Source organism: Spermophilus citellus, assembly GCF_964194105.1.
Source record: "Spermophilus citellus genome assembly, chromosome: 4".
Lineage (NCBI taxonomy): Eukaryota > Metazoa > Chordata > Mammalia > Rodentia > Sciuridae > Spermophilus > Spermophilus citellus.
This window is the reverse complement of record NC_138185.1, coordinates 70437684-70464629: the sequence shown is the minus strand read 5'-3', so window position 1 is coordinate 70464629 and position 26946 is coordinate 70437684. Positions and strand designations below refer to the sequence as shown.

The window sequence follows — 26946 nt, the reverse complement described above, 5'->3', positions numbered from 1 at the left end:
TCTTCCATCTCTCTCAATCTCAAGTAATCACTTATCAAGTTCTGTCCCTTCAGATTCTAAAATTATTCTTGTATTGATATATTCTTGTCAACAACTAGTCCCCCCCACCCAGGAAAATATTATAAATTGAGTTTCAGGTCTCATAATTACCAACCTAAATTAGTGCCAGAGACCTCACAAGTATCTTTTGCTCAAGCACATTCCTAGTGGTCCAATGGAGTCCTAATGGTGCCTAGCATGACCTTCTTATCAATATTCACAGGACCCCATGCTGCCTACTAAGGAAATTTCTTAGCATGCTCTTCAAGGTGTTCCCTGTAGCAGCACAAATTGTCCCCATTCATTCTTATCTCATATCCCAAGCTATTAAACACCCTATTCTTCAAATACAGCGTCATTAAAACCAACAGGAGGAAACAGCCTTGAGAGGCATTTCTGAGATGGAATGAACAGGATTTAGTAGCCAAATGGGTACAGGTCAAGGACAACAAAGAAGGAGGCATCAGGAGCAACACTAGGATTCTGGCTCAATCACTAGCTGATGGAGAATACAGATGCTGAAAAAGAGCAAGGTGAGAAGTAAGTACTCTGGTTTGGAAAGTATTGCTTTTGAGGTTGTCAGGAACATTCCAGTGGGGGTACTGACATGGATATATTGATCTGGAGTTCATAGAAGAGGCAGAAATGCTTGGCCTCTTCCACTTTGAAGGGGCTCTTGAATTTTAAAAAAAGAAAAGAAAAATAACCAAAACAGAGCTGTCAAGATTGTGTTTTATTTTCAAGGTTTATATTTAACCATTAATGTAAAATAATGGGCAAATTTTTACCTTTTTGGTGTATACGTAATCCTATCTGAAGAGAACATCAAAAACTTAAATTTAAGGGTCTGCATCATTAGGAGATCTGGGATTCCAGGGATAAACCAGGCAGAAGACTCTGGTGAGAAAACCAGAGGAGTGATTGAGGCTGCCTAGGGAGAACATAAGGAGGAAGAGACGGGGAAAAGAGTGGAGCTCTGAAAATGGGTAATATTTAAAAGGAGCCATAAGTGAGCCTTAGAAGGAGCCAGAGATGGAAAGGTCACAGAGGCAGAAAGGGAAGAGTACAAGTGACACAGATGACAAACAAGGAGAGAGCATTCTCAATTAATCCAGCCAGTGACTCCACCTTGAAGATTTCCAGGCTTTGGGTACAACACGGTAATAAAGTGGAATCTGCAACCAGGACAAGTTTGAGCCTGTTCAAACTCTATCATCAATGTCAACATGGATTAGAATATTCATCCAAAATCACTATAGAAGACGAGGTCACACAGGAAGTGCATTCATGATACAAAACCTGGAGAGCTGGAAAAGTCACTCCCAACTGAAACATAGGGAAGAGGAGAAGGCCACAAGGTATATCAAATGTGTAGTATAGCACATCCTACTAAGAAAGAATTATTCTAAGAAAATATTCAGATAGGTGAGCAAAGATGTGAACATAAGATGTTCATTACAGATGGCTAAGAGTAATGTGTTGTTGTTTTTTAAGTTATGGTATTGGAAATGAAAATGAAGAAAAAAGAGAAGCACTCATAGAGATTGGGGGCTGTCTGCAAAGAGAAAACATTTCCTAGATAGACATCTGCTTAGAAATTAGATCTGTTGATCTGTCCCTGGGCCTACAGAGCAAGAAGAGAAGAATTACAGGGAGTTGACATGACAGAGAAGAGGTAGCACTGGATCATCCTGGCTTCCCAGGATGCAAGTGGATACCACCAAGAGGTATTGGGTTTAAACCATCCTGCCAGCACTCCACCCAGTAAGGCTGCTGTTAGCTGAGAAGACCTCAGCATCAAGTGGCAAGTCATCACAGGACCATCTTCTACAGGGAAGGTCCTGAGGGACCCTCTGAAGAACTTGCAGTTGTTATCAAGAGGACAGAATCATCAGGGAGAACCAGAGTGGCTATGGCAACTATCAGAGTTAGCATCCATTTAAGTAAAGAGCTCTTTTTGCTCATCTCCCATTCCCCCTCTTTGTTTCTTATCCCAAGACAGCTGGAAGAAATATGTGCAAGAAGTATTTCAGAAGCAGTCCCCACCATTCCCGAGCCATTCCATGGCAAGGAAAGAAGACAGCAGTTCCCAGCCCAATACCATTTTAGATACGTGGAGCCATGCACCAAGCCTAAACCAGAGGGAAGGGAAATGAGATTTAATCAAGTGGGTAACCAAATATTAAATTGCACTGGACTTTTAAAAACAGAAAGTGAATCTTCTGAAGATTTCATTAGGGATGATAAAAGGGAATTTGACTAGGCATGGCTTTATACCCCACTGAGTTGAGACTTCTCAATAAATTTGTCTTTCAGAGGCTCAAGTCTTCCAGATCACCCAAGATGGGTCAATATTCATAATCATCTCAGATATGACTTACCAAGCTCAACCAAATCCAGGCTGACCTCAAAGAAATTATGTACCATGTTAGAGTCAGGGCCCTCTGAGCTCATTTACTGTGAGTAAGTTCTCTGAACCCTGATCCCAGGCTGCCTTCCTGGGACTCTATCCTCACTACCCATGATTGACATGATCAAGGGTGACAGCAATACCATGGATAATTGGTAGAACTTAGATGGTGAGATCATTGTGGAACATTAGATTGTTGAAAAAAGAGGCCTGGGTTGGACCACCAGCACTCAAATGGCACCTCTTCTGTCCTCATGTTAGTTCTAGGGCTATGCCAGCCTCTCTCAGCATCTATTATTGCATGTGGGTTATTAGTGATAGAGAAGGGATGACTGTTGGCATTGGGGAGAGGTCAAGATTTAAAGCCCACCTCTGATATACTGTATTAGTTTCCTCCTGCTGCTGTAACAGATTATAGCAAATTTAATGTTAAAATTAAGCAAGTTATTATTTTATAATGCTAAAAGTCAGAAATCCAAAATGAATTTTGACAGGACTAAAATCAAGGTGCCACCAGGGCCAGTTACATTTGAAAACTCCAGGGGAAAATCCATTCCTTACCTCTTCCAGTTTCTAGAGATGGCTGCCATTCCTTGGTTCCTGGCTGCGTTACTCCAGTTTCTGGTTTCTATAATAGCACTGCCTACTCCTTCTGCCTCTATCTCCTCCCCAATTGTAATTGTATAATCTAATAGAATCTCTCCAACCTCAATATCCTTAATCACACCTGCAAAGTCTCTTTTGCAATTAAGGGAACATTTGTGGTTTCCAGGTATTAGTACATGGACATATTTGGAAGCTGTTATTCAGCCTACCACACATCTACACTCTGCCTGGCAGCATTACCTTGCTATAATGATCAAGACGATAAGAGCTGGGAGGTCATCTACCAAACTAACATGAACTTGTGTGTCCTCCCTACCACTAAGCCCTCTGTAGGATCAGTCTCCTCTACCAACCTGCAGTCTCACAATCAGAAATGAAATGTGAAACTATTCTGTCTTATACATATGCATCAACAAGACCCAGGAGACAGGATCTGAGACAACTCAGATATTGCTTATGTTACAGGTTATGTTCCAACATTGTCAAAATCCATCTCTTTGCACAGGAGTTCCCCACAATTTTAAGACAATTCTTCCAACTATCCTTCCAGAACTACTTCATCTAATTGTTTCTCACTCTTTAAACCTATCACCTTGAGGGACCTGTTTCAACAGATGTCTGAGAACTTGGCAGGAGGATGATCAAATATCAGAGGAGACCCTCCCACCCAGAGACACAGAAGGTGAGGGGATAGGATTTGCCAGAGAATCTAAGCAGGGCAGCACCTCACCAGAGGTAAATATGGTGGGGGGCCACTGGGATACACACCAAGATACCTTGATATGATTATTTAAAGAGACATGGAAGAGCACATGATCAAAGTTAAAACCATTTCTAGAAGATAGAGCTAGGAGTCTCTTCAATTAATAGACAGGGAAGGTCATTTATTCCTCTCCTGGGTAAGAGTAGAGGGACCAAATTACAAGGAGCAAGCTGTAACTTGGGACAATCAACATGGGAGACACCATCAAGTTGTCTGGAGAAAGGATGAAAAGCCCTCAAATGCACCAGGCTGGAAGAGAGGGGTAGAATAGCAGTCACTGACTTCCCTGGGAAGATGGAGATCCCTAAGGAGAGAGCTGAGTAACAGGAAATTTCAGGGGCCTTTGAGAGAGGAAGAAGGAAGGCCTTTCTTGCAGTCTGAGTGATCTAGGAATGGTTAAGAATTGTTAGAAAAACAAGGGCCTGAGCCTCATGCCTTGGTCTGCATTCTATCACAATTACTTATAGTCAATGAATATGAGTTTCAATGAGGAGAATCTGATTTTTATTTTCTAGTTGGAACATACCACACTCCTGACAGCTCAGTCTCACTTATGAGACCTATGCCACCTGGCAGTGGCACTTATGAGGCAAGGGGAAATACTAATGAACATTGTAAGCCTCATCCAAACACCAAAATTATAAGATACCTCACAGGGCAACTGAATGTCAAGTCCACACTGAACCTAGGAGAAAAAGCAGTGAAACAGCTCTGGCCTCAGGTGTTAACACCTGCAGGAATCTCCCCTGAGAAGTACAGGCCCCACCTCTGATCCTTTGCAGCATCTTCCCTCCTCTGCAGCATCTTCTCTCCTCAGCTGTGCCTCTTGAGTGCCCCCTACAGCCCCAGCAGAAAATACAGGCCCCATGCTAAGCTTCAAACCCTGAATGCTTACAGCAGCAGCAACACAGAGAGCTGACATTTATTGTGAACTCTCCACGTGCCAGACACTGCCTGCTTTTTTAAAAATTTTTCCCACTTCACAATGGATTAACTCCTCCAAACAATTCCATGAGGTAGATACTATTATTACCTCCTCTCTGCAGATGTGGAAACTGAATGTGATGCAGAGATGTTTGTGTGACACCATGATGAAGTGGTGGAGCTGGGATTCAACCAGTGGGTGGTATGGATGATGAAGACTGCTGCTCTGAAATCTCCTTTTATGACCTTCTGTGCACACTGCCTTGATACATGGAAATAGCACTGCCACAGGCACACAGATATGGAAAAATCCAAAAGAGGTCAGTGAGTGATTCAAGCTGGGCAAGCACTGTCCTTGGCCAAAGGTCAACAGACTGCCTCAAAGCATATTTAAATTTTATAAGGTGAAAGAAGGCAAAATGAAATGTTGTGCCTTGAAGCCTCAGCCCCATTTGATGAAGAACAAATCTGTGAAGCTCTCATGGCCTGTTTCAGATCCTCTGAAAGGACAGAAAGTCTGTCTTCATGCTTTTATCCTGACACTACACCTTGCTGGCCAGAGATACCCTAAAACCACCCTGAAATACTTACCTTTTGTCCTAACAGAAGACAGCTGTTAAAATATGGGTATGAGGAGCATCCATAAAATGGAATAATGAGGAAAATGTTGCTTGTTAGCTAGCTCTGTGAGAGTCACAGAATTCATGGGACACTGGAACCAAAAGAGGCCTTGAAGACACAGGTCCAGGAGAGTGCATGAGAGGAAGAGGAGTCTGGCTGATTTATCTCAGAGTGTAAGGTCAGTCGTAAATAAGTGCTTACTTCACAGTCATATAGGTCCTTAGATGCCAGGCCCTTTGCCAGATCCTGTAGGCATACAGGCCACCAAGCCATGTGCCTGAGAAGAAACATCCTCCGGGAGGGGTTGCCTTGTTCTGATTCACAAAAGACATTGCATGGGATTAGCACCTGAGGACACAATATTGACTAAAGTGTTACCTGCACTTTTAGATCTGGAGACACACACTTCCTGTCTGAATCCAAGTTGCAAATGTATTTGTCTGGCTTTCAGTGCTTTATAAACTAGGAGATTTTATAAGAAATCTGGATGATTCACCTATCTTGCAAAGTAAGATCTAACAATTCTGGGCTTGCATTCCCACTTAGCAATGATCAGCTGAAGTCAAGAAGAGGCTGCGCTTAATAGATGGAACATGTGTTTTCCATTTTGCCACTGTCACCATCACTCCGTATTGTGTCTTTGGCAATTCTAGTATCATTCCTGTGTTTGAATCTTCCCAGTAGATAAATAAGGATGCAATGCATGCGTTCGATTCTCCCAGGTTGGTTGGAAAAGACGAAAAGTCTAAAGAGAGGACTGCAAACAATGAAATGTGTGTTGACAGAAGTAAATTCAGAATATGTACTTAGTGGATAAACTAGAACAAGAACCTGGCTTTGCCCATTCATTGTGTCCTAGCCTCCAGCAGCCCAGTCTCCACTGAACACATACAGACAACCATTCCAGTCTGAACAGACACAGTCCACCATAGCCCAAACCATCATGACATTTAAGCTCTGCTTGGGATTCAGAGAGGACTCAAGTATGGGGATTCTCCTTATAGCTAACCAACCAGAAATCATAGGTCAGAAGTTGGAGAGAAAGTCAAATTCTCTATTATAGCATTAACACTAACCATTATCACATTTACGTGATTTAGAATAATGATCCTAAGTAAACAGAGACAGGCTCATCATTCCCCTCCATATTACCTGCAGGAGAGTAGAATGCATGAAGACCATCCATATCAGCAGCCACCAGGGGCTCTTCCAGGAAGCCATGAGATCCGTTATCCTAGGGGCCTCACTTGCAGTCTACAAAAGAGGAGAGTGTTGGTTTCCAATCAGCTCTGGCCCTAGTCACTTAAAAAAAATCAATCAGAAAAAGGGACCCTGAAGCCCATACAATATCCTGAAAAAGTTTCTGTTGGTCCAAGATGGAGCTGCCCACTGCAGGGTTAGGCAATCCAGGGCTCCCTTTAGGATGGTTCTACATCAAGGACAGGAGGGAGCTAGGCCTGTCTCCAAGGAGCAACTCACACCTTCTGCTCTCCAGAAGCTGAGACATCCCTACACCAGCCACCTCCCAGCCCATTTGTCAGCGCCAGGGTGTGGCTATTGGCATTTGATTTAGGACACTAGCATAGAGCCAAGGGTTAGGGCACCTGCCAGCTTCTGTTCCTTGAGGCAAAAACGAATCTAAAACCAATAAAACCAGCCCAGAGAGTGAAGGGAACTGCTGAAGGTCACACAGCAAGACAGTGAGTTTATAGGACTGAAAAGCAGGTCTTCTGATAGTTCAAGGCTTTTCCCACTAGATGACACGCAGCGCCCTCTGGGTCCAGAGCCACAACTCCAAGAGCTGAATTAAGGGAGCTTTGGAGGGCACAGACCTGGGACCAGTCTAATTAGTACACTCTCTTAAAAGTAGGTAAGAGCACACCAGCAGAAGTTAGCTGAGACCAGGAGGGCAGCGGGGCACTTTTTTTTCCTGAGTTTTCCTGTCAATTTACGGGGAAATCAGTATGAGTCCAGACTGGAAAAGCCGAGGTCACACTCGACTCTCTCTTCGCCTCGCGGGCGCCTTGGCGGAGCTGGTGTCCGGGGGCGGGTCGGTGGCTTCTCTCCATCTGGAGAAAGCATTAAGGGCCTGGCCTAATGCGATCCGCAAATGTGCTGCTGTTTCCGACCTGAGGCGGCGACTCTGGGCTGAAAGGAGGCGGCCAGAGCCAAGCCCCAAGGCTGAGCGCCCCCCTCGCTACCTCGCACCAGCCATCCTAGCGCACACTCCTACGACTACCCGCTGCCTCGCAGTAGCTCCTCCAGCTCTCTGGCCGAGTCCTCCTCACCCCCACGCCCACTTTCCATCGCACGCGCTTCGCCTCAGTCCTCTGCGCTCTAGGAGCTGGGGACCCAGTTGCCAACCAAATGGACCTTCGGACGCTCGAGGCTACTAGCTGTCTCCAGCCTGCTTTCTACCTAGAAATCCCCAATCCTGAAAAATAGAACCGTGGGGACTGCCTCGATAATCAAGAGCGCCCCTTAGCGCGTGGAGAGTCCCAAAAGACTCTCCCCGAACCTTCCAGGTCCTCACGGAGTCATATATCTAAGCTGCGAAGGGCGTTCCAGTCACAAAGGCCCCTGAGGCCCGGGTAAACCACCACACCCCCATCTCCCTCGGTGTCCCTCCAACTTGCTTGGAGATGTCACTGCTCTGAGTCTTGTCCCTTTTCAGAGACAGCGTTCCTTTGATCCCCGTAGGGTGTCCCTGCGCCCAATTCACTGCACCCACCTTACACCGCTTAAGCTTCTAGGACGTGCAGCTCTGGGGCCGCGCGGGCTCGTTGAGCGCGGAGGAGAGGCGGGGACAGGGGGCCTCGTCCACACCTCGTGCAGAATCCCGGACCGGGACCTTCCCCGACGCCGGCCTCCAGTTCGCGGCGCCGCAGTCGCCGCCGCCGCCGCGAAGTTAAATGGGGCTGGAACGGGGGCCGCCCCGCCTCTCCCGCCCCCTCTGGGCGCGCGGAGCGCAGCGCTGGCCAGGGCCCAGAGGCGGAGGGCGCGCGCCGCCACCTGCGCCGCCCGGCAAGTGCACGGCGCGCCCAGGCTCCCGTCTGCCCGCGTGCGGGCACCGCGCCCTCGACTAGAACCTGGGGCGCTGGGGGCGCGAAGAGACCCGGTGAGGGGGCCGGCCCGGCCGATCGGAGCGCTCGGGGCCGAGGCTACGGCGAGACTCGGCTGGAACGCTCCTCCGCCCGCTTCCTGGAAGCCACTCCTCGCCCTGGGCCGGCCGCCAGGCGTTATGCCAAGAGCCGGGATTGCCGACGCCGCCACCGCCGCAGCCGCCGCCGGCAGGCGCGTTGAGAAAAGGCGGCCGCTGCGCCGTGAGCCAGCCGGGCCGCCCCGCCTCAGCCAGAGCCAGAGTAGGGATGCCGTCGCCCTCTCTCACCTCCCACCGCCTCCACCCATCCCATCCGGGAGCCAGTTCTGCAAAGTCAAGCCCAGCGGCTACACGGAGGTTTGCCTGGGACTGCTAGCTCATGCCTAAGAGTTAGGCGCTCCTACCCAGGAAAGATCAGGGTCGGGGATCAGCAGCCCCCTCTCAGTCTGCGCCTCCTCTGCTTCCCGGGGTCCCCAATGCAGACCCATACAGAGGCGGGGCGGTCCTAGGATACCTAGCTGTCCATATAGTGGGCGACCCAGCAGAGCGCCTCTTCAGCCCAGTAGGCACCCCCTTCTATAAGGCTGATTTGGGTAACAGAATCCACAGCTGGCGGGATAATGTAGTGTACAGGCCTGCAATTGGGTTTGAAGGTGGTCATGTCAGGGGCAGAAGGCCAGAATGAGCTGCCTTGTGGGATTCTAGAAGTTTGGGGAAATGACCTTGGCTTAATCTCAGCAATATACCAGGAGGCTTCCTTATAAGGGCCAGGAGGTCTGCAGGATTATGCCCCCACCTAACTACCATCACAGTCATTGATTGTAGCTGCAGTGCCAAGCTGTGAATCTACTGTCAGAAGGGCATTCTGGCAGAAGTTGGTGGCATTATCCCTTTTCACCTGTGAGGAATCTGAGACGTTTCAGAGGATAAATAACTTGCTGGGTGAATAGAAACACCAAGACTGGAACCCCAGGTCTGCACCTCTCTAGAATCTGTATTATTCATCCCCACAATTGCTCTCCTTCCTTCCTGGTGTTTGCTCCAATGCAGAAACTATTGCACTTTACAGAAAAATTGCCCTGCCTGCCTCCCTCACCTGTTCTTCCCTTCCTTACTCACTGATGGCTTCCTCTGACACGAGGAGGGTCTCTGAGACTGTCTACTCCAGATAAAATGGCTGGATTCTTTTGGAAAATGAACAGAGGGACATCAGTGTGAAGGAGTCCCTTGACTCAACTATGTTTGTGTTCTAAAAAGTTGAACAATGAATTTATGAATACTGAAGCCTCTGGTCACAACATTTTGATCAACCAATTAGCACATTATCTTCCTTTTTGTGTGTTTCTATGTAAAAAGCACCTTACTTAACATACATTGTTGATTGATTTACAGAGCTCATGGCAACAGCATTACAACTTATGCCCACTGCATCTTGTCTAGTACATATATTTTCTCTACAAGGCACATCACAGCTTTATTCTACTTAGGAACACTAGACAGAACTTCAGCCCTTCCTTGAGGGCTGTTTTAAACATCGAAATTATCAACAACAACAACCAAAAAAAAAAAAAGACAAAAATGTGCCAGGTGCAGTCACACACCTGTAATCCAGTATCTTGGGAAGCTGAGGCAGGAGAATCACAAATTCTATGCTAGCCTCAGCAACTTAGCAAGAGCCCATCTCAAAAAGGGCTGGGAATGTAGACCAGTGGTAGTATGCCCCTGGGTTCCATCTCCAGTACCAAAAAAAAAAAAAAAAAGAAAGAAAAACTAGGATGCTTATTTACATTACAAAAGCTGAAAGAAGAGGGCAAAGTATTGCCTTATTCAACCTTAGCTGGGAACATGCACATCAGTCAACTCAAAATTCTCACCACTCCCCAAATGACTCTGAATGTGTTGCAGGTATTGATTATGGGGTTACAGGTAAGTGATTTCAAAACTAGGGAATCTGGAAATAATGAGGATTGACTGTATGTACTTCTCATATCAGGGTATAAGTAGGAGAATGTTAATATTTTACATTTTGGATGCACTTGGCATTTCATGTGTATTAACTCATCACAATAGTCTATGGGGTAAATATTATTTTAGTCCCATTTTACAAATGAGGAAACTTAAGTAGAAAGGTTTAAACACCACATGTTCTTAGCAAATATATTATGCCACTTCTCAAATCATTATGCTACTTCTCAAATCTAAAACCCCTCATGAGGTATCATGGAGTTGATTGCAGAACTCACATGAATATTCAAGATGAAATAGAGAATTCAAAGAAATATTATGCTTGTGCAGTGACAGCTGCATAGAGTCTGCAACTCAGGAAGGCACTGGGAACGCCTCTGGAATTGGGGTACTTTCTTGGGAAAGCCTGAGTGGCTCTGCTCTAAGATTTTAATGTCTCAGCAGGACTTCCTGTCATACTTTCCCTTGGGCACTTTTGATTCCTAAGTCAGTCTCCAGGGAGTGCCCCTCACTAAGCATTAAGGCCAGAGGGGAACCTTTCTCTCTGGCAGGTTCCATCTAGCATTAGGTTTCCTTCACAAAGAGCAGTTGGTCAGAAGAGCAAAGTAAAAGAGATAGATTACCAGTATCCTTCTGGAAGTTCTGCCCTCCTCTTAACCCTAGCAGATCGAGCAATCTTATATGCATGGCGAAGGTACAGTAAATTAAGGCAAGAACCACAGAGGACAGACTCTACTGAAGGGGCTGGCTGTCCCTCACAGGTGTCGTCATCTGCAGGTCTGTGGTCTTACCACCTCACTAGCACTTTCTTTTGACACTCTTCCCAAATATAGACTGAGCCTTCCCTCAGTCACCCTCTGCCTTTCCCTCCTACTCTTCATTTCTTCCCTGGAGACATGGGCCCATATGTTCAAGCAAGACATTGCTAAAGGCATGGAAAGGAGAAAACTGGGAAGTTGGGGAGAACAGGAATTAGTGAACCCCAAAAGAACAGATCTGGCTATTGGGTGCAACTGCCCATCTCTGGGTGGGAGTCAGGCCCTCTCTGCCTAACTCCCAAGTACCTCCCCATGAGAACCTGCACCACCTGAGGACAATGACAACATGATACACTCTGAGAAACCATTCCATTTCCTCCCTAAGATCCATCTTCTTGGGTTCCTGGATTCCACCACCTGTCTCAGGATTAGTTTCTTCTTCTCTGAGTCTCAGAGATTCCTACCCCTACTCCAGGAATTGCCTATTGAACCCAACCAGATAAACACAACAGCGCAAGATTCACAGGGCAGATATACAGAGAGGATCAGGGGAGTAACTGTCGGTGATGGTGGTATTGGGGTATTATGTGTGTTTTACTCTGAGAAGGAATATCAGTTCATGGCATCTGCCTTAATTTACTTTTGATACAGAATTGTTCTTTGCATCTTCAGGACTGTGGAGTGGGCTGGGGAAGCACACTCAAGAAAACTATGTTGGAAGCTTGGAGGAAAAAAGAACTTGGAGGCCAATCTTGTCAAAGGCACAGTTGACTGCAGTAGACCCAAAGGATGCACTCACAGCAAGGCCACCAGGAGATGACTGGAGTTGAGATGGACATGGTGCTTCAGGGCACAAGATTACTCAGGGAGTTCTCTTCAGAAAACCTGGAAGGGAGTTCAGGAAGCAGGCAGATAAGGGACAAGAGTGGCCTCTGGCTCAGGTCAGGTTTAGCCTTCATGTGATTCTGTGACCCTGGAGGGTCCTATAGCGCTGACTTGAAGCAATAGGACTGAGCTGTTATACCCAATGCTTTCCTGGGTAGCTCCCATAAGCCATGCCCCAGGAAGATATGGGGATATGAGAGTGTAAAAGGAATTTGGACAGGGCATCTCATCAATGGTGTCTACCACACATGTATCCCAGGACTTATAGGGAGAACATGTTCAACTTGCTCTGGTGGCTTTCTGACTGTCCAGAGTGGAGTTCTTCTTTTGAACAGATATTCACTTTATAAAATATTGTTCAGGTCTCCATCTGGTTGCTTTTCTGTCTCATAAGCAAAAAAGAAACCCTAAGAGGAGGTGTCAAGACAGGAATGGTTCTACCTGATGAGAGGTCTGCATGCTTCAGCATACCCCACTCTTGGTCTTTCCCCTCTACCTGCACTGAGATCCCCAAAGAATTCCTTAGGGGTTTTAGGGGTGGCATATCTGTGTTTTCAAATCAGGGCTTAGAACTGCTGCAGCACTGGAGGTCTGAGCCAATCAAAATCTGTAAGGAGGGTGAGAGAGGTGTTAGACAGTTTCTTTTACAGAATGTCCCAAATCTTGGGGCTGGAGCAAAAAGACCTAGAATCCCCTAAAGTGCTGTGATTTGGTAACCCAGGGTCAGCAAAGTCTCCAAGTCCCAAACCCAAGGCTGATTCCCATATGGCCTCCAGGGCTATGAAAGTACTGACCAGACATACTCCGATAATCCTGCACACATGTCCTCAGAGACTGCTGTGGAACACCCTGAGAAGCATAGATTGTCAGTCCCTTCAAATTTATCTTACTCTACCCTTGACAAAACCCTGTCTTCTTCCCAACGCCCAAGCCTGGCCTTGTGTCCAGGTTGGGCACAAACTGAGAGAGATTAAGGTGAACCATCTTATTCTCTCAAGATTAACTTTCACCTTAATTTGTCAAAGTGTAAACATTAGAAGGTTCCAGTAGTCCCTTCCTGTATAACCTCTGAAATTTTTTTCATACTTTACTTGTATACTGTAGTGATATTATTATTACGATTCAGATGTGGTTTGTCCCCTAAGGGTTGGAGTCTTGGACTTCTGCATGGCTATGTGAATGGGAGGTCTTTAGGTCACTGGGGGCATGCCCTAGAAGGGGATTAAGGTTCTTGTGGGGTCTGGAGTTAGTTCTCACAAAAGGGAGTTTTTATAAGAGGGAAACTGACCCCCAAATTGCTCTCTTTGGTTTCTTGCCTTTTGATATGATCTCTTGCTCCCACACATTTTTCTATTGTTGTGATGCTGTCCACCATGGGGGTCTTTGCCAGAGCTGAGCTGATGCCAGTTCTATGCCCTCGAATCTCCAGAACCATCATCTAAATAAAACTCTTTTATTTATAGTTACCCAGACTAAGGTTCATTACTATTATAGTAATGAAAAATGGACTAATGCACCTCTCTCTTCTTGAACTTAACTAAAAATCTCCCCTAGTCTCACGACAACCATACCAGTAAAAGACCTCACAGCATCCAACCACTGTCATATTTAAGCATATTGCTATAAGCCAACACATAGAGCTTGCTCAGGATTATTAGTTCTAACAAATTTGTTCATCTGATTTTCAAAGGTAAAGTAGAGGCTACAAATTATAAAGGGACAGAATGCATGCTAAGAATGTTGACACCATAGAAGTGCTACAGATAAACTATAAAGGTCTCAAAAGAAAAATTTTTAAAAATCACTAGTTTGTTATAGCTTAGTTATCTCATTGGGGCCTGAAAAGAATACTATGTATGATACTGCATTCATGTTCGTGAAGCCAGGTTATCTGTGAACACATTTGTGTGTTGAATTCTGTTTATGATTATATAGAAATACATGCTATGTTTTAGAAAAATATTCACTCACAAGAGGGTTAAATTTAAAGGTTAAATTTAAACCAAGCGATATTTACTTTCTGAAAAACTCATGTCTAGAACATCATCTCCAACAACTCCAGAATGCTATATTGTTCCAGAATTGATTAATTTGAGGGAAAAGAACAGAGTATAAAGTAAGAAATTGCATTAATCTAAATACTGTATTGTGCAATCTGTCAAGAGGACTTGCACACAAAAGCATTCGCTCTGATGCTCCATGGCATTCCACTCCTTGTGTGCCACAAAAGAGCCTCACCTGTTTAGTCTGTTTCCCTATGTGTTCTTTACTCTCTCCACTTGGCAATATTTGGATTGGAAGTGCCACAAAGGAATATTTGAAAAGTTTCTTTTTACAAATATAAGTTCAATAAAAATGTTTCTACATATTAAGTTTTGCAAAACATTGAGAGGATTTGGTAGCTAATTAATTAAGCATTTCTAGACCGTCTTTATGTAGACTCAGGCAAAGATGTTCTACGGATGAGTGTGAAGAACCAATTTCCTTCAGACTCCCAACACCCATACCTGTCAGTTGTAGACCTAAGGAGCAATTTGATGTAATCCACTACAGTACAAGACATATTCTTTGACAATTGTGCCTTGTGTCAGATGTATTAGGTTTTGGTAACACAATGGTATGACAAGATATGGTACCTGTCTTGCAGGAACAAATGAGATACAATGGAACAAATGTGCCCAGAGTGTCAGAATGGGAAGCTATAAACACAGGAAAGTAACTAATTCAGTCTTGGGGGTAATAAAGTTTTCTTAGGGAAAGTATTATTTCAAATGAGAAAGTTTAAACACAAGCACAATATCTTACTGTAGAAAAAAGGAAAAAATTCTAAAATGTACTCTCCTTCTGTGTATTCTTCAGTATAGAACAATCTATAATCTCAAGTATATTTTTTGTGTGATTGATTTTTTTTTTTTGGTTTGGTCCTGGAGATTGAATCCAGGGACACTTAACAACTGAACCACATCTCCAGCCCATTTTTATTTATTTATTTATTTTAGTTTTCGGTGGACATAATATCTTTATCTTTTTTATTTTTCTGTGATGTTGAGGATCGAACCCAGTGCCCCACGCATGCCAGGCAAGCGCGCTACTGCTTGAGCCACATCTCCAGCCCTCCAGCCCATTTTTAAATTTTGAGACAGAGTCTAACTAAGTTGCTTAGAGCCTTGCTAAATTGCTGAGCCTGGCTTTGAAGCTGTGATCCCCCTGCCTGGCCTTCCCAGCCACTGAAATTACAGGCAAGTGCCATTGCACCTGGCTCAAATATGCATTTTAAAATAATATAAACTGGCTAGGTATGGTGGTGAGCACCTGTACTCCCAGCTACTCAGGAGGCTGAGGTTGGAGTCAAGACCAGCCTGGACAATGTAATAAAATCTCATCTCAAAAAAAAAAAAAGATTTCATATTTTATATATTCTCTGCCTTGAATACAGGAGATAAATTAAAATAAATACTATCTTCAAAAGTAAAGGAAGAACACAATATTGCATCTTTTATTAGTTACTCTCTTTTCTTTTATACTCATCACATCATTTTTTTCCAGAGTGGTCAGTCTCCTTACCTGTCACATAGAATCGAAAAAGAGCACCCACAGTCCACAGCTTCTTCCCTCATTATGAGAGTCATTGTTCCAAAGTCAGTGGCTATATGGCATCCCATCAACCCTCTGAGTCTGTCATGCGTCTGATTCCCTCTCCTAGCTTCCAGCATTAAAACAGAATTTTCTATCCTATCCATTTGGTAATTTCGTTGGATAATGACTGGTTTGAGTAAAACATCTGAGCTCAAATACTTTTCTGAGATCTGAAGTCTCTACCTGACCTGAAATTGCATGTCAATATCTGTTTTTAAAATTTTGTTTCCATTTTCCTTATTTAGGCTTTGAAGAACACTGAACACTTTGTTCTCAATTTTCCTGGCCCCATAAATGAATTTGGGGATACTTTTTCATGAAGTCTTTTGATGTTTTTCTTAGTCTTTAAAAACAACAAATAATAATACACTATTCTGGCACACAGTTAATGATAGCATTTAGCAATTTCTTGGGAAATACGAAGCATGTCCCACTATTATGTTGAACAGGAGACCAGGCTTGAGCTGATTATCAGACTTGCCCTGGGGCAATCTGGAACTTCAGGGTGTATCTTTCTTCCTTTTTTAAAATGAATAATTAAATTGTATTTCCCAAGGATGATGATACTAAAGTGATTAAATGTATTTCAATATTCAACAGATCCAGCTACTTTTTAATATGTAACTTTCAAGCTGAAGTTCAATGGAAGAGCAGAAGAACAGATCTGGTTAAATAGGTATCCCCACCATCAATTTCCATGACTTTAACTACTAGCCAAATGTTGATCAAGAGTCATCAGCTTAATCCTCCAGCCCAGGTTGTCCTCCTGATACTAAATCCAATGGCATTTCCAGCTCAGACTGTCTAAGGCAAATCCATTGTCTGTGTGTTACCCTCTCCCACCCAACATAATTCTCCTTTTCCTTTATGCCACCTATCATGAATGACACCCCTACACTCATGTGTCAGAATTCAGGGAGCCTTGAGTTTCCTCTCCTCAATATCATACTCTTTAAATCATTCACCCCATCTTTGTCAACTCTACCTACTAACTCTCAAACCAGTTTTTTTTCTGTCCCTACTACTGCGTATTCCGGGTAAAGTAATCATGAGCTCTTGTTTATTTAGAAATACAGCCAGAGTAATCATGCTGGAAAGCCAACCTTACCATGTCATTGCTCTGTCAAATGTTATACTATGTAACTCACTTCTCTTAAGACAAAGCGTGAAAGCCCATAGCATGTTATATATGGCCTCCCTAACTAGACCCCCACCTTCCACTCACCTTTTGCCATTCCATTTTTACCTTGTGCTCCAAATGTATTAGTCAGCATAGAATAGGTTTATGTTACAGTAACAAGGAACATTCATTTCAGAGGTTTAACAGGTAATTTCTTGTTCACGTCAAATCTGGCATAGGTCGGCTAATTCCCCAGGGCAGCTGTCCTTCATGATGTTGTTCAGTGATGCAGAACCCTTTCACCCTGTGTCAATACGCAGCATTTATGTCAGCTGCACAAAGGGAAGAGAGAGACTGGAGAATGCACAGGAGCTTTTCTCCGCCTCCAACCAAAAATGAAACACATCACTTTCTCTCTTAGTTCTTTAGCCAGAATGAGTTGCATGGCTCTACCTAACAACTAGAAGACTGAGAATTGTAACCTTCTGGAAGGATCCAGGAAAAAGACATTTGGTGAACATATAAAATTGTTTCTCCCACACCAAACACGAAGGTGTGAATATCAGGAGGCAGGAATGATTGGGGGGCCCTGTTAGAATCCACCATAGCTACCCTATACTGCTCCCTCAATTCCTTACTAGGCTGATGGTGCATACTTACTCAGCTATTATTTTTCTCTTGGACTTAAGAGTAAATATGAAGAATTTTGTACTTTAAAAAAATGTATAAAGTTACCTAGAGAAGAAAGGGTCTAGGAGACCAGAAAAGATAGTAACAGCCAGGCAGCCAAGGGCAGTTTGTGGGGTTTTGAAGTCAGAAAGAGGTGAGATTAACAGTTCCTGTGATGACTAGGACTTCTGAAAATGGGAGTGAAAAGGTTGTTTTAAGAAGACCTGAAAGAGTGATGTCAGAAAACATGACAGAATAGAAGATTCCAACAGTCATGGAAACATGGATTTGGCAACCACCACAGAGGAGAACACCTTTATGGGATCCCTGTCGTCTAGCCAAGTGTCCAGCACCTCAGTGGAGTGGAAAATATAAAAATGGATGCATTGAAGAGAGTGAGAGTAATTTCACTTTACATTATCACTTCTGCCCAAGACAGATCCCTTGGCCTGTAATTCCTCCCACAGGGAAAAGTGAGGTCAAAGTGAGGACTCAGCTCCCCCACCCTTGCAGGACACTTCCCAGGAGGCTCACTTCTGTCTCACCCACCCCCCAAAAGTTGGATAATAGCTGAATATTCTGGAGACATCTAGGAGCAGGGAGAAGGGAAGGGAATTCATAGCAACCAGCACAAATTTCTTAATAGTGAGCTATAGATCCTGCTGTCCAGCTCACAGACTACCAAGAGACTCTTGCAGAACTATTCTCCTGAGGACCTCCAACTATCCAAATCATGCCTTGAGAACCCTGTGTGCCTCCTTGTGGAGGCCCTATGAGCTCCTACAGATAGCACAAAGATCTCAACAGCACGTACAGATCTTAGCAGCTGGCTTGACTCTGATGACTTGGAAGAAAGTACACAACCTGAACATTTCAGAGGACTATCTAGGGAAGGAAGATAAATAGGAGGCTTCTGTCAACACCAAGTCTTGCATTTTGGAATAAAGAGAAAGCACACAAGCCTAACATTTGACCTATAAAAAGGCACAGGATTGGAGTGGAAACATCCAGAGAAAAGTTCTGAGAGATCTAAAATCTGAAAGTTCCAAAATCTGTAGCTGGGCTCACTAGTTAAGGTCTTTCTCTGCCAAAGTCCTTCAGTAAGGACTGTAAGAAGTGACTGCTTTTACAAATGTGAAGATAGCCACAAAAAGCTTGGAGGAACCTGAAGAATCAAAGAAATATGACACCATCATTAATACAAAAGAAACACAAACGATCATAAGAGATCACAATTATATTCCAACAAACTGGATAACTTAGAACAAATGGATAAACTAGAAACATACTCCTACCAAGACTGAATCATGAAAAAGAGGAAAATCTAAACAGATCAAGAGTGAGGAAATTGAATCAGTAATTCAAAAAATCTCCCGTAAAAGAAAAGCCCAGGACCAGATAGCTGACTCTCACCAAACTCTTAAAAAATTATTCCAATCCTTCTCAAATCCTTCCCTCCAACATTGAAGATGAGATAATATTACCAAATTTATTCTACAAGGCTAGAATTACTGTAATATCAAAAGCCAGACAAGGATACTACAAAAAAACAAAACTACAGGGCAACATCCTTAATGTACATAAATGCAGAAGTTCTCAACAAAATCCTGGATAACTGAATTTAATAGCACATTAAAAGCATCATACACCAGGATCAAGTGGGATTTACTTGATTCCAACATACAAATCAATAAATGTGATCCACCATATGCTGCTGCTGTTGCTTAGGCTGGAGGATCCAGCCCACCAGCCTTCGCATAACACAACCTATATCCTTCTGCTTCCTTTCCTCCTAGAGTTGCCTGAGCTGGTCCTGCCACCCAGAACCACAAGACTGTTGCTGCTATGGATGCACCATCCTGAAGACCCAGGGCAGCAGCCTTGGAAGTCTATGTGTTGGCCTGCAACCCTTCTCTGCCTCCTCTCCCTGAAAGTCTTTTGCACTGATACTACCACAGCCTCCCCATTCCAGAGTCCCACCCTAGTGGTATTTGCATTCTCCAGGTGCTTAAGCTTCTACCCCTGCTTCCCAGAGCTACCCAGATGCTGCCTCTGCACATGTTTTGACTCAGGGACATAGCACAGCTACTACACATATGCTCACAAACAGCTCTAAGGACTCTACTGCCACCTGTACCCAAGGCTAACACCTGAAGATGGGCTTCAGCATTGCTGTCAGCTGTATGTACATGCACATCTCTAATTCAGTTCCCATCTGCCTACACACATGCAAACAGCATAACCGCATACCATCACACTTCCTGACTTCCAAATAGGTTACATACTCAAAAAAATCAACTAAAATGGATTAAAGACTTCAATATAACACCTGAAACAATACAAATCCTAAAAAGAAAAGAAACCCCTCAGGGAGAAGTGTTTTGACATTGATATTAGCAATAATTTTGGATATGACATCATCAAATAATTAACAAGCATGATTACATCAATCTAAAGTTCTTCTACATAGTAAAGGAAATAATCGACAAAATGAAAAACAATCTATGGATTGGGAGAAAATATTTGCAAACTATATGTCTTCTAAGGGGTTAATATTTAAAATACCTAAGGAACTCATACAACTCAATAGCAAAAAAATAAAATCTGATTTTAAAATGTGCAAAGAGGTTCTCAACATCACTAATCATCAGGGAAATGAAAATTAAAACCACAATGGGATTCAGTAGTGTTCCTTTATCTTTGGTTTTGCTTTCCAGTTTCAGTAACCCATAGTGACCTATACACTGAAAATATTATGTGGAAAAATCAAAAAATATGTTTTAAATCACACACCATGCTGAGTAGCAGGATGAAATCTTGTGTTGCCTTCATCATGCCCAGAATATTGAATCATTTCTTTGTCCAGTGTATCCATGCTGTATACACTATTTGCCCACTAGTCACTTAGTAGCCATCTCAGTTTTCAGATCTCCCATTGCTGTGTTGCAGTGCTTGTGTTCACATAACCCTTATTTTACTTAAAATGGCCTCAAAGCACAAGAGTAGTGAGGCTGACAATTCAGATGTGCCAAAGAAAAACTGTAAGTGCTTCCTTACATGAAAAGTGAAAGTTCTCAACTCCGTAAGCAAAGGGGAAAAAATTGTGTGCTGAAGTTGCTAAGATCTGTAGTAGAAACAAATCTGTGACATTGTGAAGGAAAAAAAGAAAATTGTGCTAGTTTAATTGCCACATCTCAAACTGCAAAACTTATGGCCATAGTGTGTGATAAGCGAATCTTAAATAAGATGGAGAAGGCATGAAATTCACATGCACACACACACACACACACACACACACACACAGTGTAGGATTGAGCACTATCTGTGGTTTTAGGCATCCACTATATGTCTCAGAATGTATCCCCTGAAGATCAAAGTGGACTACTGTATCACCTCACACTTCTTAGGATGGTTATTATCAAAAAAGACAAGAGATAACAAATGTTGGTGAGGATTTGGAGAAAAAGAAACTCTTGGACAATCTCGGTAGGAATATACATTGGTATAGGCATTATGGAAAACACTATGGAAATATAAGTGATATTAAAAAGTACAATCTTCAGGAAGTGCAAATACTATAATGAGAATTTTAATTAATAGGCCAAATTTAAATATGTCTGAGTTCACTATGTTTGTCCTTTGGGCCCATTTTTATGGGCCAAAAAAAAAACTAAGAAATATATCAAAAGAAAAATATTAACTTAACAAACATAGTTGTTTGTTTCAGGTTTGTGTATAATGTAGGAAAACTAGAACTGAATAATAGTAGATTAATTATAGAAGTTACACAGCCTTACAATAAATTACCACATTCCAATAAACCATAAGAATTAGGTTCTACAATTATTAATATGGAAAGCTGAGAACATGATATGTACGCCCATTTATGTGTGCTTGGGCAAATCTGGAAGGATATAATGAGAATGTTAGCAGATGTAGTGATTTGAGGTTATGGAATAAAAGTCGATTTTCACTTTCTTCTTATAACTTTGTATACTTCTGAATTTTTTCTGCAACAGAACTGTAATACATTTATAATTAGAAAAATGAAGCCATTTGAATTTTGAAATTGCTTTGACACCTAAAAAGTCCTGGATATATTTTACAGTAAAAGATAAAATGTGCATGACTCTTAAAGATGAAAAAAGAAGTGAAGGGAATTCTGAATGTAAATTTGTGAAAACCTTAAGGCTGGAGCCCAAAATGCAATTTTCTAACAACTGGTCTGAAGCAGAGTTGTGTAAACCCAGTGCCAGGAGCTAGGCTAAAGGTACTACCTGCTGGCCCTGCCTATGGATGTCTCCTGGAGATGGGATCTTGCACACTATCTGAGGCTAAAAACCAGGGAAAGACACAACAGCAAGTACTTCCAACTCATTGGCAGCTCATGATCATTGCCTCTCCTCTTCCGCAGATACCTGTCAACTGATGCAAGTGCTATTTTAATAGCTTTAAAATGATCTGGTGTAAATTGCTGACTTGTTATTCCTGGAAGTTAATCTATATCTCTCAATTAGCTTCAGTTACTATTTACTTCACAAACAGTTTATCAAAGTATATTATGTATGGAGAATGGCCCTGGATTTCTCATTCCCTTTGGTAGTTTCTAATGTGGCAGCTAAAGAAGCTGATGGATATATTTTTTTTAAAGGCTACTTTGTGAATTTATGTGCACAAACCCATATGATAAGAGGTAGGATATGGGGGGGGGAAGATCATGGGTATGGGAGAGAGAGACTTCTGAGGATAAAACCCAGCTCTGCCATTTAATTGTGTGACTGTGGACAAGTTACTTACCTTTTCATCATCTCAGTTTCTTAACTGAAAAAAATGGGCATCAGGTCTACCTCAGAGGGTGATTTATGAGGACAAAATGGCAAAGTGGTTTATGAGGACAAAATTCATATGGAATGCTTGGAAAAGCACATGGCACATAGTAAGCACTCAATTTGTGATAAGTCATAGATGCTAAATGTACAAGTGTTTTGTATAGGGGTGTGTGTGGTGGAGGGTATCACTGGCTGGTAGGAAAGCTTGCTGTCATGAATTAGTGATGTACCATGAACTCAGACTGGGAAACCTGGCTTATATGACTGATCTGGCCTCTTGACATTTGTTTCAAATACCAATGAACAGGAAGGATACACTTCTAAGTGACTTGGATGCACACTTAAGTGTGTTATGAGGCATATCAGACAATCTGAGCTTATGCTCTGTCTCAGCTACTACTTGGTTGTTGGATTCTGGGAAAGTCATTCACTGAATCACCTTCTCTGTAAAAGGGGAATATACCTGCCCACTTTGACTCATCAGGTCAAAGCACATGAGAAGCACATACCCTGGGCAAGGCCAAAGGCTGTTCACTGAACCTAGGTGGTCATGTAATTGAACACTCAACCCAACTCCTGCCCATGATACATCTTGAGGACATACTTAGAAAACCTACCCAATATTTGACAAAGCTTAACAAACAAAGCTTGAGTTAGGCTTTTTTATAAATACACTTTAAAGAAGGTAGAAGGAGTTTCCATCCCCCAATTGGAAGGAGGATACACCATGTTTGAGTCAGTGGAAAGTGCAGAATCACTCTCAACCTTACTGATGTTGGTCAGAAGCAATTACCTAAGCATCCACACTGTGACCGATGGTCAACCAATGGGCACAGAAGGATTTTGCAGCTGGAAGAGTGTGCTTAAAAATTAATTCAACATTAAAAATAACTGAGGCCTTTTGCCAACACAGTATGTCATGTTTATTGGGAGAGTCACAGGTAAGCTTAAAACATGGTGAAGGGGGAAAGACCAGATGCCATCAGTAATGTCAAGAAACAAAATATTTAGCAGTTCTTAGTTTCAAATGTCGCATTCCATTGCAGTTAAGGAATATATAGGCAATTTGTTGACATATCTGCAATGGGTAAAATTTATTTTTTCAGCAACAGGAAGCACACACATTTAACCAATGACTTTTTAGGACTGTAAACAAAGAAGAAAACTATTTTCATGTAGCTCAGTCAATAAAATCATTTATACAGATTAAATTGATACAAAATACATTATAAAGAGAACACACATACAAAAGTCATTAAGTTGGTCAGAGAGCAAGGATGTCACAGAACACCACACTGCGAGAACATTGGTGTGAATTCATTTCAGTTGTGAAAGTATGTCCAGAGTTTGAGTAACACGTTTACTGAGGTAAAGGCACAATGACTTCGACATAATTAATGGGGAAGAATCCGGACTCCCCACGTATCATTCCTTCATACCAGTTTTCATCTATTTGATTGGTTAATGTAATGATGTCCCCTTCTTTAAATCCTAATTCTCCTTGGTTTTCTGGCTCAAAGTCATAGAGACCACGACAGCAGGGCTGGTCCATGGGAACATTAGAACCTGTCCGCATGATATGGAGACAAAAAAAATACAGGTTAACATGACCAATCACCCACGGGAAACTGGAAATGTAGACACCTCTGGAGAGCACATTGGGTCTTGGCTTCCTTTCCTGCTGTCCATGGGTGCTGCAGCATGGTCTCTGCCTCTTTCTCCAGCTGCCTGAGCACACCTCTGGGCCACAGTGTCTGTCTCCTTTGTCCTCCCAGATAGAGGATGCATGCCAAGCCCATCTCCTCAGAGCTGTCACTCAGCTCCGCCTGGAGCCCTAAGGGAGGGGCAGGAGAATGACAAGGCCAACCCCTCCCCATGGGGAGCTTACAGCCTCTTTGTGGAGACTGGATGGTACATAGAAACAGTTAAAGGACAAAGTTGAGAAAGTTAAAGAGAGGAGCAGAGATGCCTAGGTGGTCAGAGAGAACTTTTTAGAGCTGGTAGCCAGGAGCCAGGGCAGGAATGGGCAGAATATTCACAGGTTCAGCCTTACATCTCAAGGTTACCATACAGAGCCTAGAGTTCTCAGACTATTTTAAAACAGCTTGCTTTTTTTTCTAAAAGGAAAAAACGGTGGTAATCATTAAAGAAAAGAACTCTAACCCACAAACCTAGAGATAACCAATGTTAAGCTTTCAGATTCCAGATGTCATCATGAATGTATTTATACATGTATATTAACATATAGTTGTTTTCATTCAAGAATCTTCTTGTACACAACTATTGTAAGGTGTTTCTGGGTTACTTTTAGTTACTGACCAACTGTCAACTTTACTAATGTAACTCTATTGTTGGATATTTAAGATCCTTCCTTGATTTTTATTTCTTTTCTTTTCCTTTCTCTCTCTTCCTTTCAACATTCCTTCCTTCCTTCTCTCTCATTCTCTTTTGGCTTTCATAGTTAACTCTTTGCAAAATAGTGTATACCTATATGTACACATACACATACAAACAAGCATAATTTTCCTGAGGATAAATTCCTAGAAAGGGATTTGATGATCATAGAACATTAATTTTTCTAAAATATTTGATATTTGCTATCAATTTATTATTCAATCATTACTTTCTAAAAAAAATTAGGAGCCCATTAGAATACAAATATTGATTCATATTCCCAGCTTATCTACTATTTTTTGTTTGTTTCATTTTTGCTGTTTGTGCTGGTGATGGGGCAAGGAATAGAGTTTCTATTGTTTTGACAGGCATCCAAAAATTTGAAACAGAAAAAGCATTAACTTCAGTATGAATGTATCAAGTTTTTCCCACAAAAATCTCATTTTAAGTTTGACTGTTCAAACATACTTTTGAGTATTAATTTTAGAAGATTTTTTAAATGTCTGATCACTTGAAATAACCCACGATGGTTCATATACTACGCTTTTTATTCTATGACTAGATTAAACCTGTTACTATTTTAAGATTTTTGTATCTGTATTTAAAAGTGAAATGATTTTGTTTTTGAATTTTGGTCAGGCATTGGTTCCATAGTGATTTTAGCTTTATTTTTAAAAATTAGGTATTTCAGGGCTGTGGCTGTAGCTCAGTGGCAGAGTGCTTGCCTAGCATGCATGAGGCACTGGGTTTGATCCTTAGCACCACATAAAAATAAACAAAATAAATCCTAATTCTGTACATCTACAGCTAAAAATTTTTTTTTAATAATTAAGTATTTCTTCTTTTCCATTTTCTAAAATATTTACATTTTGAAGCTTAGGGAAAAAATGCCTCAAACTGAATAGAGATGCTTTGTAGTTTAGTGTAGTGTCATGGGAGGAGATGGCATCACCCCACAGCAGTTCTCTGTAGCCTTTCAAATATCTCAGGAAATGCCACCATTACCTGTGAAGGAGTGGAAAGTGAGCCACAGGCAGGAGCTGAGGGCCCCTGGCCAAGAGAGATGGTGCCTCACGTGGAGGAGATTGGGGACATGGAGGCCAAAGTTGAGGTCAAAGTGAGACATGATTGTCTCTGAAGATAGGGCCATCTCAGAGAAGCTCACACCTGTCTACGTGGAAACCATCATATTGATGGACCCAAGTCAACCAAGAGAAGGTCAGGGAAGCCTCCCGCCACCAGCAGCTGCCTAGTTATGTTAATGCTCCTCTAAGTCACAACACAGGCAAAAAGAGACCTGAAAAGGAAGAGGAGGGTGACAGTCCAGAGTAAGACCATGGCAGTTTCAGTGTTCATCCTTCAAGAAGAAGGTTTAATCCTTTCCCAGAACTGAAATATCTGATGTATTTTTCTTATTTCAGCTCTCCTATTTTATGCTTTCCATTTTTATTTCCCTTTTTTTCTATGATTATGAAACTCTTTTTCTCCTTAGACTTCGAACAAGAACTGAAACAAATTCTGCAAGAGATTATGGGCTTTCCTCACCAATCCAAGTAAAGAGAGAGAGAGAAAGAGAGAAGGAGAGAGGAAATTGGGGTATTTTTGTGGTTCAACAAATGAGAAGTCGCTTTGTCCTGGGGAAGGACAGGGGTCAGCAGCATTGTGGGGAGAGGAAGGGAAGGGTCCAGGGAGGGTCCAGGAGGGGAGTTTTCCTGCTGTGACAAGGATTTTTACGTTGGTTTCAGTGGCATGAAATTCACTGAGTAGTGTCCATTTCACCCATTTTCGTGACTCACAGGGAAGTCCTCAAGTTCCACCAACTGCCTACAACCTTATCAACACTCTGGCCATGTCTACTTGAGAGGGAGTACACAAGACCAGATTCACCCAAGGGGCTCTAATTGGTGACGTTCCCCAGGGGACATTTAGGAGGCTCCCTACTGCCTTTCGAAGGCAATAGTTCTCAACTAGGTAGCATATTAAACAGGCCTCTGAAGGGGTGAACACCATATCAACTAAATCAGATTCTCTGGCGATGGAGCTGGAATAGCAGTAGGTTTTCAAACTTTCCAGATCTTCCCAATGTCCTGGGGAAGTTGAGGATCACCAGTGTAATGGCCCTCCCCTTCCTCCATGTTCTTTTCCCAGAGCTTGGAAATGTTGAGGAACTTCAACGGAAGGGGAAAGGAAAGGTGGTGGGGAAGGGCTCTTGTTCCTCTCCAGGAGG

The 26946-nt window shown here is 42.7% G+C and overlaps 1 protein-coding gene across 1 annotated transcript in view; it reads right to left on the bottom strand.

Annotated features, from left to right (window-relative positions):
* ADAMTSL3 (ADAMTS like 3) overlaps positions 1-26946 on the bottom strand; it is a 519919-nt gene that overhangs the window by 349080 nt on the left and 143893 nt on the right. Inside the window, exon 9 of the mRNA XM_081292846.1 lies at positions 6516-6617. Coding sequence (XP_081148972.1) covers positions 6516-6617 — 102 coding nt within the window. The remainder of the gene's footprint in view (positions 1-6515; positions 6618-26946) is intronic.